This window comes from Rosa rugosa, chromosome 3, assembly GCF_958449725.1.
Source record: "Rosa rugosa chromosome 3, drRosRugo1.1, whole genome shotgun sequence".
Taxonomy (NCBI): Eukaryota; Viridiplantae; Streptophyta; class Magnoliopsida; order Rosales; family Rosaceae; genus Rosa; species Rosa rugosa.
The window spans coordinates 42029211-42042663 of NC_084822.1; the positions used below are offsets into that span (position 1 = coordinate 42029211).

General features: G+C 37.7%; 3 protein-coding genes across 10 annotated transcripts; 2 read left to right on the top strand and 1 right to left on the bottom strand.

Annotated features, from left to right (window-relative positions):
• Positions 1-3760, top strand: LOC133736268 (G-type lectin S-receptor-like serine/threonine-protein kinase LECRK3). 2 transcript variants are annotated; one of them, XM_062163705.1, is made up of 2 exons: positions 1-619; positions 683-3760. In XM_062163705.1, exons 1-2 carry the CDS (start codon positions 607-609, stop codon positions 2569-2571), a joined length of 1902 nt encoding a protein of 633 aa, XP_062019689.1. In that variant the 5' UTR covers positions 1-606; the 3' UTR covers positions 2572-3760. The 2 variants fall into 2 exon arrangements, with proteins under 2 accessions (XP_062019689.1, XP_062019690.1); XM_062163706.1 differs by having other exon boundaries at positions 3-619; positions 699-3760.
• A 146-nt stretch (positions 3761-3906) lies between these two features.
• On the bottom strand, positions 3907-8521 carry LOC133736269 (probable methyltransferase PMT3). 4 transcript variants are annotated; one of them, XM_062163707.1, is made up of 8 exons: positions 8361-8521; positions 7179-7549; positions 6901-7065; positions 6616-6798; positions 5894-6488; positions 5174-5286; positions 4792-5012; positions 3907-4378 (listed from the first exon to the last, which is right to left on the bottom strand). In XM_062163707.1, the coding sequence occupies exons 2-8, from the start codon at positions 7419-7421 to the stop codon at positions 4069-4071; spliced, it is 1830 nt and encodes a 609-aa protein (XP_062019691.1). In that variant the 5' UTR covers positions 7422-7549; positions 8361-8521; the 3' UTR covers positions 3907-4068. The 4 variants fall into 4 exon arrangements, with proteins under 4 accessions (XP_062019691.1, XP_062019692.1, XP_062019694.1 ...); XM_062163708.1 differs by lacking the exon at positions 8361-8521 and adding an exon at positions 7963-8114; XM_062163710.1 differs by lacking the exon at positions 8361-8521 and adding an exon at positions 7832-7969.
• Positions 8522-9512: 991 nt separating this feature from the next.
• Positions 9513-13453, top strand: LOC133741256 (uncharacterized). Of its 4 annotated transcripts, XR_009861753.1 has the most exons (9): positions 9519-9712; positions 9829-9902; positions 10116-10193; positions 10699-10791; positions 11020-11142; positions 11917-11988; positions 12246-12323; positions 12614-12862; positions 13111-13453. XR_009861753.1 is itself a non-coding variant. In XM_062169189.1 (8 exons), exons 1-8 carry the CDS (start codon positions 9613-9615, stop codon positions 12803-12805), a joined length of 810 nt encoding a protein of 269 aa, XP_062025173.1. In that variant the 5' UTR covers positions 9519-9612; the 3' UTR covers positions 12806-12947. The 4 variants fall into 4 exon arrangements, 3 of the variants coding, with proteins under 3 accessions (XP_062025174.1, XP_062025175.1, XP_062025173.1); XM_062169189.1 differs by lacking the exon at positions 13111-13453 and having other exon boundaries at positions 12614-12947; XM_062169190.1 differs by lacking the exons at positions 11917-11988; positions 13111-13453 and having other exon boundaries at positions 9513-9712; positions 12614-12947.

Consider the following 13453-nt stretch of genomic DNA (forward strand, 5'->3'; position numbering starts at 1 on the left):
CCCTTGTACACAGTCATTGTAACTAGAAGACTTGTTTTTTGTTTTGGAAATGCGTGGCGGAGAGGCCAATGAAGGAGTCGAAAAACTATTGGAAATGAGTATCTAGTACTTCCAAATTTGGTCGTCAATTTATAGTGTCTGAGTAAGGCACTTGAAAATCTTGATACAGCCATACAGGTACCATTTCTTGAAGGATCCAAAGCTATTTTGTATAATGAGCTAGGGTCTCTAAAGCATGAAAAACTCAAACATGGCTGCAATTTTTCTTTTACTTCTTCTTCTTCAAGTTGCAGTGCTCAACAAGGGAATATCAGCCTAGGTGCTTCTCTATATCCCAATAACAACTCATATTGGTTATCGAATTCAAGTCAGTTTGCCTTTGGCTTCTACAGGCAAGGAAATGACCTAGCTGTAGGTATCTGGTTCGAGAAAACCAATCCGAAAACAATCATCTGGACAACAAATCGTGATGCTGTTAAACAAGAGCCACTTGCTAATGATGTTCAATTGACTGTGAGTGACAAAGGAGTGGAGCTCATTTCAACAAACAAGAATGCCTTCCTTATACCAATTTCAAATTCTTCGCAGCCTGCTGTCAGGGCCTCCATGCTTGATTCAGGTAACTTTGTCCTCTACAATTCTGATTCAAACATCATTTGGCAGACTTTTGATGTTCCAACAGATACCATTGTATCCAGGCAGCGTCTGTTGGCTGGAACAAAGCTCACCTCCTCCTTCTTGAACACGAATCATGCAAGTGGAAGGTTTCAAGTGATCATGCAGAGAGATGGCAACCTGGTTCAGTATCCAATTGGTCCATTTACATTGAGTTCTAATCAATATTCTTATTGGAACACTGGGACATTCACAGCTGGGAACAATGTGTCCCTCAATCTTGATCAAAATGAGGGGCTCTATCTTCTTGATTCCACCGGTTTCAAGATAAAAAGTTTGTTTTCTCTTCAGAAAGACCTTTCTATGTATCGTAGCTATCGTCTGACGATTGATGCTGATGGAATACTCCGGTTGTACTCCTACAGTTTGGTTAAGAATGATTCCTGGTCAATTGATTGGTCACCAACTGATAGTAAGTGTGCTCCTATTGGCCTTTGTGGCCTAAATTCTTATTGTGTTCTTGTGGATCCGGAACCTTCCTGTGTATGTCTCCCTGGTTTCTTTTTCATTGACGAAGGCCAAAGATATTTAGGCTGCAAGAGGAACTTGAGTACAGTTGGTTGCAAAGGTGAGAATGAAACTTCATATTCTATTGTTGATGTGGATAACATAGATTGGGAAAACACTCCATACTCTATTCTATCATTGGATAAGACTGCTTGTAAAGAGGACTGTTTGATGGATTGTAACTGTGAAGCTGCGATATTTATGGACCAGCAGTGTAGAAAACAAAAGCTCCCTCTACGATTTGGAAGAACTCCCCAAAGCGATGTGGTGACAACCTTTGTCAAAAAGGGTACTACTGATGAGAGTTCAGGTACAAAAATGGTGAGCAAGGGAAGAAAAAATATTAACACAATCATATTTATCAGCAGCACTGCAACTTTAACTTTTTCACTCGTTTTTATGGCAATTACTGGTGTTGTTATATATAGATATCGTGTTTGGGATTACCGAAAGGTTACTAATTCAGCTGGTGAAGGGTTAATTGAAGGTGTTACGCTGCGGTCATATACATATTGTGAACTTGAAAAGGCAACCAAAGGCTTCACCAATCAAGTGGGAAAAGGAGCTTTTGGGACAGTTTTTAAAGGGGTGATTGGTGGGAGAGAAGTGGCAATCAAGCAACTAGAGACAGTGGTGGATGAAGGAGAGCGAGAGTTTTGTAATGAGATGAATGCAATTGGGAGAACTCATCACAAGAATCTAGTGAAATTGCTTGGCTACTGTCATGATGGAACAAATAGGCTTCTGGTTTATGAGTACATGACCAACGGCTCACTTGCGGATTTCTTTTTCAAATCTTATAGTGGAAGGCCAGCTTGGGAGGAAAGAGTCAGCACAGCCCTCAATGTAGCTCAAGGTATACTATATCTACATGAAGAGTGTGATACACAAATCATTCACTGTGACATCAAACCAGAAAATATACTGATGACTGAGCAGAAATGTGCAAAGCTTGCTGATTTCAGATTAGCCAAGCTGTTGAAAGCTGACCAATCCAGGACATATACTGGCTTCAGAGGAACCAGGGGTTATGTTGCACCTGAGTGGCACAGGAACATGTCGATAACAGTGAAAGCAGACGTGTACAGCTTCGGGATTGTATTGTTGGAGATCATATGCTGTCAAAGAGGTTCGACTATGGACATACCTGAGGATCAATTAACTATTGAAAATTGGATGTACCATTGTTTGGAGGCCAATGAACTGGATAAGCTAGTGAAGGATGATGATGACATTGACATGAGTAAACTACGGGAGATGGTTAAGCTTGGTCTTTGCTGCATCCAGGAGGAGCCATCATTGCGCCCTTCGATGAAGAAGGTGGTACTAATGCTGGAATGGAATCTAGAGATACCATCCCCTCCAAATTCTTTCAGTTCCAATCATTGACGAGCCTTGCACTAGACAACATCTAGAGTTGGCAATTGTGTATGTAGCTGATTAGTATACCTGTCTATTCTTTAGTTTCTCCATCTTTTCATTTTGCTTTGTTTTTTTATTACAATTGTTCTTCATATATTATTGCTACAGACGGTAAGGATAAAATGAGTAATAAGAACATTACAGACTGCAACATGTCTAATTATAGATGTTTCATTAATATCTGTTGAGTAACATATTATCTTCTAATATCTGGTAAGTAATTGTTCTTGCAATTGGGGATATTCAAATATGCCAAGTCTAACTTTCATATTCTCTTCATAATATTCGATGAGCAATTAGCTTATGGTTCAAAAGAAGTTTATTGTATAGTTTTTTACCTCTTGATTGGGGAATAACATTGTTGAAAGGGATCAAAGGAGTTGAAGATTGGAAATGAACGTGGCGGCCTCATTGCAAACTTTTCTAAGGAACATTGTTGAAAGTTTTACTTCAGAAAGATGAATGTGAGTTTTAATAGATTCTTAACTACCGATCAAAGTGCAAAGAACAAAATGAGTAAATTCTCCAAAACTTTGAATTTCAGTAATTTTGTCATTGTCAGGTCAAAATTCACACATGTTAATTGAATTTTGACACATGTAGCTCACTAAAGTTTCAAAAAAATTTACAATATTCTGAAATTTTAACGATAAAGTTAACGACAGTGAGTTAAGTGTTAATAACCGGAATATCCATCTTAGTGGTTATTTATTCTACATTTTTAGTTCGACCTAAAATAGCAACAGTTCATCCAATCAGTTAGTGACCAAAAGTGTGGAACTTACAGAATTGCTGAAGCAAAGGAATGTGGTTTCGTAGCTGACACAACCAATACTCCGCAATCTGGAAGTTGTCAATCAATATGATGCGGAGGTTGACCTGCTCGATAAAGAGACTATTGTTAGAAATAGAATTTATCCCAGACTTGGTAGGGTAAACAAAGGTAGTAACTAAATCCGATCATAGTTACCTCTGAGTTGTATCAGTAATGTGCTTCTAAATTCCCAAACAAAGACTTCCCTTGTGCACCACAGCCAAGGGCTTAAAAACAAAGACATATGTTACACATATCAAATACGAAAAGAAAGACAGACCGTTTAGTTTTTCGACTCCTTCATTGGCCTCTCCGCCACGCATTTCCAAGTGCCTATCTTTCTGTTTGTTTAGTTTCATCTTTCTGTTTGTTTAGTTTCATTTGTGTCTATTGGTCTTCTGTGGCCCTCAATTGTTTGGAAGTCAGTTTTGTTAGCATGTTTAGCACAGGGACAGCGTACTCTTCTCCAATTATTGGCAGGAAACAACTATCTTACAATTTCCAAATGAATTATAAATTTAATGGAAAACAGTCTGTCAAGTAAAGGAATAGAGAAAATTGAAAAGGAAAAAAAAAAAGACTAAACAAGAGCAAATGCAACAAAATTATAAATTAAACCACCTTCTGTGGAATGCCAGGAACATATTATGCTATTCTAACTCCCTAACGCTCTCGCTTGTACGCCAAATCTTTTTCTGGATAATCAACACTGCATCATCCTCATCTTGGTCTGCATCAGCACTAGCCACTGCTTCCCAGTGTAATGCCTTCATGTATTTTTTAATGTACTCCACTACCTTCGGCTTATCACGGACAATGATGAAACCTTTGGGCCGGAGGATGCGATCCATCTCAACCATCAAGTCAACGGCACTACATCCTTTCCTTTCAACATCAGAGAAGACAGTCCAAGCATGAAGTAGATCATAAGTTCTCGGGTAGGTTGAGTAGGCTTCACACCTGTAAGGGTTGCACCAAATGCAGATTATCAATATCAGATGTTGACATGCTTCAGTAGTGATGATAGATGGTCTCATTCTGTACATTATGCATTCTATAATATCAAAAGTAATTTAGCGGTCAACTAAAGAATCTATTGTTCCAGTATTTGAGTGAGCCTGAAAAAATTTCAGATATTATTTGAGAGCAGAGAAGAATGTAACATCCAGAAGCAATTGCAACAGAATTACATAGGTTCAAATTTCTTTGACATTAACATAATGATGCATCCAATATGTTTTCACCAGAATCTAAGTAAGTTCATATGCTGTCCAATGCATATTTAAACACCTGGGAGCAAGTACCAGAAGAAATATTTTAGCTTTCACCAATCCCAGTCAGTAATTAGTTCTAATCAAAATTGTGAAACGTACCAGCTGTGTATTGAGCCTATTAGGCCTCTATCATATATTATTTTCAGTGTGTTAGGTCCGTCTTCTGGCACCACATTCATAACCCAAACAGGTTTGTTCCTTAAAGAAGCTGCAAATGAACCCATGTGTGCCTTCATGTCCATCACATTTCTCACTGTGTCAGGACTAATCTTTGGGCTCAAAAGATTCCAGTAATTGTCAACTCTTTGCTGCCATACTTCCTGCACCACATTAATCCTGTCATAAACCAAGCCTTTGTACATCTGTATCTTTGCATATGCAGATACTGGCCTTTGTACATCTGTATCTTTGCATATGCAGATACTGGCAGAGCAGACATCAGTTATGCAATGAAAGAAAAGAAGAAGCTTGTGAAGATTACCATGTCCTTTTCAAATACATCAGCAGAATAGCCAAAGTCAGTAAGACGGGGAGGAGGTGTTGTCAATCGAGCAGGCCAAGGAGCCAAACCACTTCCCCTTGCTCTCTGAATTTCTGAACAGAGTAACACAGCAGAAATATATTAGTGAAATTTCAACTTTCAACGCTACTTGACACATTGCAGACAGTGCAGCACATCAAGGTACATTAAAAATAATAATAATAATAATAATAAATAAATAAATAAATAAAAAAAGAGCCAACACACACACACAATTGATTTCTCCGTGCATGCAACATGATAATCTCTTCAATGGTACAGTATTGTTTGACATTATATGCCAGAAGACAAGAGTCTAAGAACTTTTCAGAAAAATGAGTATTGGATAGAGAGAAGCTGGGGCAACTATGCTTTCAAACCAAAGATTGGCTAAAACCGACTTTTTGGTTTTTGTTTTTGTATTTGTTTAAAACTGCTTTACGAGGTGTGGGTTTTTATACTGAAACCTCGATATTAAAATACAAGGGATTATTGCAAAGCACTATGCATCCATCTATTCCAATTGGTCTATTTCCTAGATTAGTAACTCACAAGTTGAATTAACTCCAATGACATGTTATTGTGTTAAATAAGTTCTGGCATGCTATTTACAGTGACCTGGGGAAGGCAAAACACAGAAATGGTGATAAATAAAAAGAAACAGAGGAAATTGATACTCACGTTCAGTGTATGGAGTGATGCAAGCCTCCATTTTCACATCCCAGGTGGCATCTGGATCAGCATCCGATTTACAAAGCGGAGGTCGAGTTCCAGGCTCTCTTGCCATGTAACAATCATTAGTCATGGGCTTTTCCCAAATAACAGTTTGGTTCTTTTTAGCAGCTATTTTCCAACACATCCGTTCCACAAGGGCACTCATCTCCTTCCATATTCTCAGATCCTCCTCATCCTGTGCATAGGCTTCGGGAGATGAGTAGGCAAAATAGCCTCCTGGTCTGAGTACCCTATCTAGCTCAAGGAGAAGTATCCCATCCCTTTGAAGCCAGTCAATCCTACAGCGAGAACAATGTGCCAGTTCAAAAGATCGACTTGGGTAAGGGAGTCTCTTTGTCCCTAGAACACCAAGATATGCAGGAATTCCTCTTTCTAAAGCAAACTGGATCTGATTTTGATGGACATCATTAGGTGCCAAGGACATTGTAAGGATATCTGAAGACAGCAGGTAACCTCCAAAACTAGCAACACCACAGCCAACATCAAGGACTGTCCGAAGATTTCCCTCATTGTTTAAATTATTCTTAGGAAAGTTGAGCATCTGCCGATCCAAACCAAGAATAGATTGTCACTTTTGTCATAATAGCAAAAAAGAAAAACCACAAACTTATATGTTAGACTACTGACTGGTTACTTTTGCCCCCACTTTGGAAAGCCACTTGACTTACATTAGCCATTGCTGCGATGTACTTATCAGCTCCATAATGAAAGTGAGTACCTCCTCCAGGAAATCCAATCTTTTCACCTTTGACAACCATCCACTTTTGGTCAGACTTCTCTTTTGCAAGGTGAGTATGAGGTATATTTGCTTTCCATACCTCATCTCTGCTTTTAGGCCACTTGATGGGGATCTATATCGTTGAAAACAGCAAACAAACTCAATTCTCAATTCAAATGACTCACAGTGCAACATTTCCTCAATTTCATTTATATAAAAAATGCAAGTATCTCACCTTGTATCCAGGTGGGGGAGGAATTAAACAGTTAAATCGCCTTTCAGGCGCAGGGCAGTGTCTCTCATAATGTTCCATCAAAGACAGATCCAACTTCAACCTTGTCTGGTAAATAAGGTTTCTGTCTAAGCAAGGAATTAATTCTGAATGTCTATCATCACAAACCTACATAACAGCCACGAGAAAAAATGGAATTAGTACTATACAAGAGAACTCGGATAACTCATTGGTTAGTATAAAGAGAGAAGAAATAGAAGAAGTTAGACAGGATGACTCACTGGTATGCTCTTCAGTATAACACCATCATCTTCATCTTCACCAAGTTTGGGAGGTGTCTCGTCAACCTCTTCATCCCCACCCAAGTACGTAGAACCGAATTTTCTTATTTTACTGCTATACTCCAAAGCGGTGGAACCATTTCTTTTAGTATACATGTACAACCCACCACAAATAATCACCAAAATTAGAACTGAGGTGACCAAACGTTTCTTTGAGCCCCCATCAGCTCGTCCCCGCGACATGGCTGCTACCAACAAGACAAAAACCTTCTACTTTGACTTCAACATACAGAGTCCAGAATCAAGCAACCAGATGCCAGCTCCAATTTCACTCCAAATAGAAGATCAATCGATGCTTCGCTTCAGAAATGCTTCAATCAACAGAACAAGATCAAACCAGTCAGTTCGGACTCATTAACTAGAGGCACCCTAAGATTATACATGTAATTGTAGGTACAGACAGAAATCGATCCATGATCCAAACCTCATAAATTAAAGCATACCATTTATTCCAAATCAGGACTTCAACTCAATTCTAGTTTAATCGCAACAAACGAATCGAATCATACAACAGTATTAGTTTCGAAACTAAGGGACCATCTCAAGTTCATCAATACGAAAAAGCAATCAAGAAAATGAGGATACTGCCATACATTCACAAACCGACACCAGACAACAGAAGTAAATCAAGTACACCGACAACTAAATCTAAATCGCAGAGCACCAGAACCGAAACCAAACCCAACCCAGTTCATCAAAACAAGAACAAATCTGGTACCCCTACCTGATTTGTATGCATTAGAATAAATGTCCGAGATATGAACGGTATATAACCAATGCCACACAAACCAAAGGCTATGAAAGTGAGAGTGAAAACGGAAAGAGGCTAAAATCGGAAACAAAAAAGTAAAAAACGCAACAACATCTCAACACCGACAGTTGCCAGCTACAATAAATGTGACACCTTCAACTTGCAACAAGCAAGAACTGACAAAGATTGATTAGACCCAGCTCGTGAAATCTTGAAAAAGCGTCGGTAACATTAAGTCCCGCACGTCAATTCCAGCATTGGGTTATCAAAGATGGAATTTTGGGGACTAAAGTTCAGATCTTTAATGGTTGCAGATGTGCATTGTACGATAAAAAAAAATAAAAATGATGGGATTTCAATGGAGGACGTACCTTTGTGATTTGGAGCAGAGAGAGAGAGATGGGTCCTTGAGCATAATAGGGAAACAAAGAGAGGAAGAGGGAATGTTAATGTGAGATCTATTTTGTAGTAGAATATAAATATATATACACAAAGAGAGTGAGGGGATGAGATCCAACACTCTTCTGTGTGTGAAAGAGAGAAGAGGGAGGAGGGAGGGAGGGACCCCGGTGGCGGTGTTAAACACGACAGGTACAGGTTGTCGTTTCGATTTTGCTCAAAGGTAATTTAATTTACGCGGTTAGAGTTGATGGGTGATGAACAAATGTTAATGGGTTATTGATGTTAGGGTTGATTTTGTTTGTGATGAAGTGGGTAGGTCCTTGAATCCATTAACTGGAAGTGGAATTTAACCAACCATTGAGTTGAATCAAGAGTTCAACTTAATATTGATTTGGTACAAGAAGTTGGTTTTTAACTAACATTAACCAATTACCAATGATATATTTATTTGAAGTCTCTAACTGGTCTTATGGTCTCCCTCGTCAATCCCATTATGTACTTTTCTTTGATAATTTAGGCGTTGGTTGGTTGTTCTACACTTTGACATAGAGATTATTATTTTTTTAGGCAAAATTTCTGTAATATTAAGTGGAAACAATACTCTCTAAATATCGTTACTAATAGATTGAAAAGTTACATGTATTTTCAATAGTTTTACTGTTGATAGATTCATTTTTTGTGTAATTATATTGTATGATTCGAAAATATCACGCGTTCATAGTTCTGATAGATACAGCAATGTCACATTGTTTAAGATAAAATGAAAAAAAATAAGATACACTCAACTGCTTAACATTAATATAATGTTACGTACCTTATAACTCTTTAAATCGATTATCAATGCAACCTATCCTATGGAGGGACGATAGGGAGAAGCCTGTACAGCTGTACCGCCCGATTAGGCTCTCACCTCATAGTCACGAATGCAAAGGGACGGTTCCTTTTCCTTTCCAGGCTAAACACCCTGTTTCTTTTTTGGGTCGATTGAATCTGATGGAGTGATGAACAAGTGGTCCATTCAAACGAACTGTCGTTTTCGGCCATAACTGACAGTTATTTTTGCCGCCCGGTGAAAAACGGTCCAAGACTGTAAATTTACGACTTTACCCCGGCCGACATAGAGCCCCATCAAGCTGCAAACATCGGACAGCCAGAAAAGAAAAGGGCTTTCTCTGTTTTGCCCTAAATTCCCAATTCGAATTTCAATCGTGCCCACAAAAGATGGCCGGAAATATTTCAGAATCTTTGAAAGGTAAAAAGCGCGCGCGAGAATCCGACGCCGAACCCGAAACCGCCGATATCGATCATATTCTATCGTTAGGTATCTTCAAGCTTGAATTCAATTTCTTTCTTTCTTTCTTTTTTTGAGAAATTCAATTTCTTTTTGTTGGTCAAGTAAATTTCAATCAGAAATCATATAAATTTTGGTGAATGCAGAGGAAAATCTTACGTTTAGTGATACATTGGTGGCTCTTCGCATAATGCGAGAACAGTTTCCGCAAATTGACAAGGTTAGATTTTTTTTTTTTTTTTTTTTTTGATGAATAAAGGTTTTGATCTTTTGTATGTGTTTTTAGCCGTATGTTACTTTACTTGAGCTCAATCAGCTCGTTGAGTAGTTGTGCATTGTTTTCAGCCTTTATTGTTTCGAAGAATTCGATACTTGTTCAAAGTAGTGGGTAGTCAGTTGCGTTGATTTGTGACATTTCTGGTGAAATTTGCAGCCAATTCAGCCTTTCATTTTGCGGTCACAGTTGTATAGCAGTGTAGAGGACAGGACACAAGTGGACCGGGACCTGGAGGTATGTAATTTTGAAGAAGTTTAACAGAAATGTGTTACTGACCGCCATTTATAATCGGCTTTTGACCAGAGTGCTGTTTTTGTGGTACTTGTTAGGACAAAAAAATGACAACTGATATCGATTGGTAGCATCATGATTAGAATGATTGAGGCCAACTGATAATCAGGAATGCTTCTAATCTTTTCATGATCATCAGAGGTTACTATTTGCCGATCTTTTGGCATTGTCTGAAATCTTTAGAAATTGCTTCATATTTGAATTTTTGGCCTCAGTTACTGAATCAAAGAATAGAGGATACATGAAAAGAACTATATTTTTAAGAAATTACGTGATAAATTGTTTGTCTTTACACTCTGGTGATGGTAGGGTTTCTTCATGATTAAGGGAATGACGATCCTTATCTATCTAAGTTAGCATGTTCGTTGTTGGCTACCTATCTAAGGCCACTTCGGTCATCAGGGGTCTTTTGTTATTGATGTAGGCTACTTTTGAATTCTCCTTGCAGACTCTAAGAAGGGAGAAAGTGTTGCGCATTTTTAAATTAAATACGGGGCAAGATGATCATGCCATAATGTTTTTGGATGACTACCTATGCCAGGTCCGTATGTTTATTTAGAATTATAATTTCATTGTATCATATATTCTTTTGGTATACCTTTCTTCATCTGCATTTTTATCTTCTGCAAAAGAGTAAAAGTGAATATCATTTGAAGGTTATATAGGTATGTGTTTCATCAACTGTTTTAGGCTTCTAGCCTTAGCAATGATCTTTGCAAGGACTTGGCAGTGCTGGATAAACTAATTCATTGTCTATGTTTATGTATAGGTAGACCGAGTTGTGAAAAGATTGGAAGGAGAAAAGGGAAGAGATGTTCTTGAAGTTTTTAACTGGTTCAGATCACACGTTATTGATTTCAAGCTTGAACCTAGTATTGAACACCAAGAACTTGTGAGTGATTAGAATATAAGTTCTCTTAGAAATTTATTTTACTCTCGGTTCTGTCTAGTATATTCAATATCTATCAAAAGGTGCTATATTAGTCAAGTCTACCTATTTTGTGCTTATGTTATTGCGGTAATAAATTGTTATATTATTATTTGCACCTGTAATTTGGTTAATTGCTTTGTGTTTGTCTGCATATAAATCAGTGCATGAATGTTCTTCTGTAGTGTTGCATGCGTTCTCTTCATTATAGGCAGCTATGTGGACAATTTGTGTGGAAATGATGGATTTAGTGTATAGTTTTGCACTGCTTTTTGTCTGAATATTGACTTTTTACTTTAATTGTTTGTTCATGTTGTGGATTTCCAAACCAATTGGCAGAACTGAAATAGTTGCCCCCACCCCTCGTCATTTTCTATTTCTTTTTTTAATTCTTAGGGGAGGGATTCGGACTTGGGGAAAAAGAATTACTAATCGTCAGAGCTGGGATAAAGTTTTCTGGAATAAGGTTTTGGTGTAGGAGTTAAACATATGCAAATGTAGATTGATTAGTCACTACGTTAAGCTTGGCAACGAGTGCCATATCCTATTAGTGGTATCTTTCTGAAACTCTGGGACTGTCTGTGAATATTATGACCATGGAGATTACTTAATCTGTCATCTACTCTTTAAGAAGCATTTCTTAAACCAATTTAATGAGTTAATGAAATAATGGTCGAATTAGTCATACTGTTGATACAATTATATGATACAATCCAATTGAAAATTGCTTTACTGCAGTGTACATTATTATCACTTGGAGGAAAGGTTAAAGATGAGCACATCTCACTTTTAATGAATTCTGGCCTTCTTGTAAGTAAACTTGCACATCGATATATTACGTTAAGTTGTTGAATTTATCCTCTGTCAAGCTGTTTTGTTTACATTGTTGGAAAGAAACACAAATAATGAACTGGTTTGGAAGATTTTTTCATAGCCGACACTACCATGATTTTATTCATGTTGATCTCTTCTTTTTGTTTAGGGATTGCTTAAGTGTTGTTTGTTGGATTTGTTTCAAACAATTTTGATGGCCTTCAGCTTTCTAACTGTCACATGATTACTTATAGACTCGGCAACTTATTGACCCAAACATTTACTGGTTTGCAATTCCAAATATCGGTTCAGTACTCAAAGGCCTCTCTCAGGTATATATACTCAACTTGCCACTATCTCTTAGATAGTTGAATTCACATACACATTTTTCATTCCATACCTTAGAGGCTTTCATGATTCATCTGACTGGAAGTTTACCTTGGATTTCAATTTGGTACTCACTAACCACTATCTCTTGGTTGAAATTCAACTTGATCGAATATAACCATCTGCACTTTAAGAATTTAGTTCTGCTGGCTTTTTTGTTATCTATGGAGTCTACAAACTTTGGAATTTTGAAAATTAATTGTGGAAATTTTGACTCGTTATTTACTCTGGTCAGGGAAGAAAGGAAGTTCTTTCCCTTTTAAACCGCAGGAGATACAAAGAAATGATGTTGGCACCCCTAGAGAAGAAGCGTCTTAGATTCTCGTCACTTGATATGAGATTTCATCTTCGTGATCTGATAGGCTCAGGTCATCTCAAAACTGTCCAAATACCAACAGGCATAGTTGTACGAGTATCAAAAGATTGATTTAGCTCACCATTGATGATGGGATGTATAACAACTGCAGAGCTTCTCTTCTAGATGGTAGGTATAAACGACTTATCACTTACAATTTGCTTTGGATTCATAGCTTTGTTCCGCAAAGTATTACAGTTTCTTAGTTTCTTTACATTTCTTGCATGGATGCTAAGGAAAATGTCTTCCATGAAGCACCAGATTAATTTATGTTTTATGTTGGAATATTAAAAGCTCAAAAATATTAAATCATTTAAATAATCAGCGAACAAGAAGAGAATTTTGACAGTACGTTGGATCAATTTGTAATGTCTTAGATGAGACTAAGCAATGCCATTGTGGCAAGGAAATAGGTTTGGTGATTGCTCGGAGATGACCTAACAACATGTTGGATTCTCTGCATGAGTGCTTAGTGATGGCTATAAGAGAAGTTTCTTGGGTTGCTGAATCAGAAGTAGCCAAAAACGAGTACATAAACTTCGGACCCCGCCGTCCTTTCGGCTCACATTATATACGACTTCAAAGAATAAGACGAAACAAAGGTAACTCGCTGCCCTTGGACCCATTTTGCCTAAAAAGCATCGTTAGTAGCCTCAAAGTTTTAATTCGGAAAGTGTGAATACTTGCAAAAACGAAGCTAGAAATACTATTGCTCTAGAG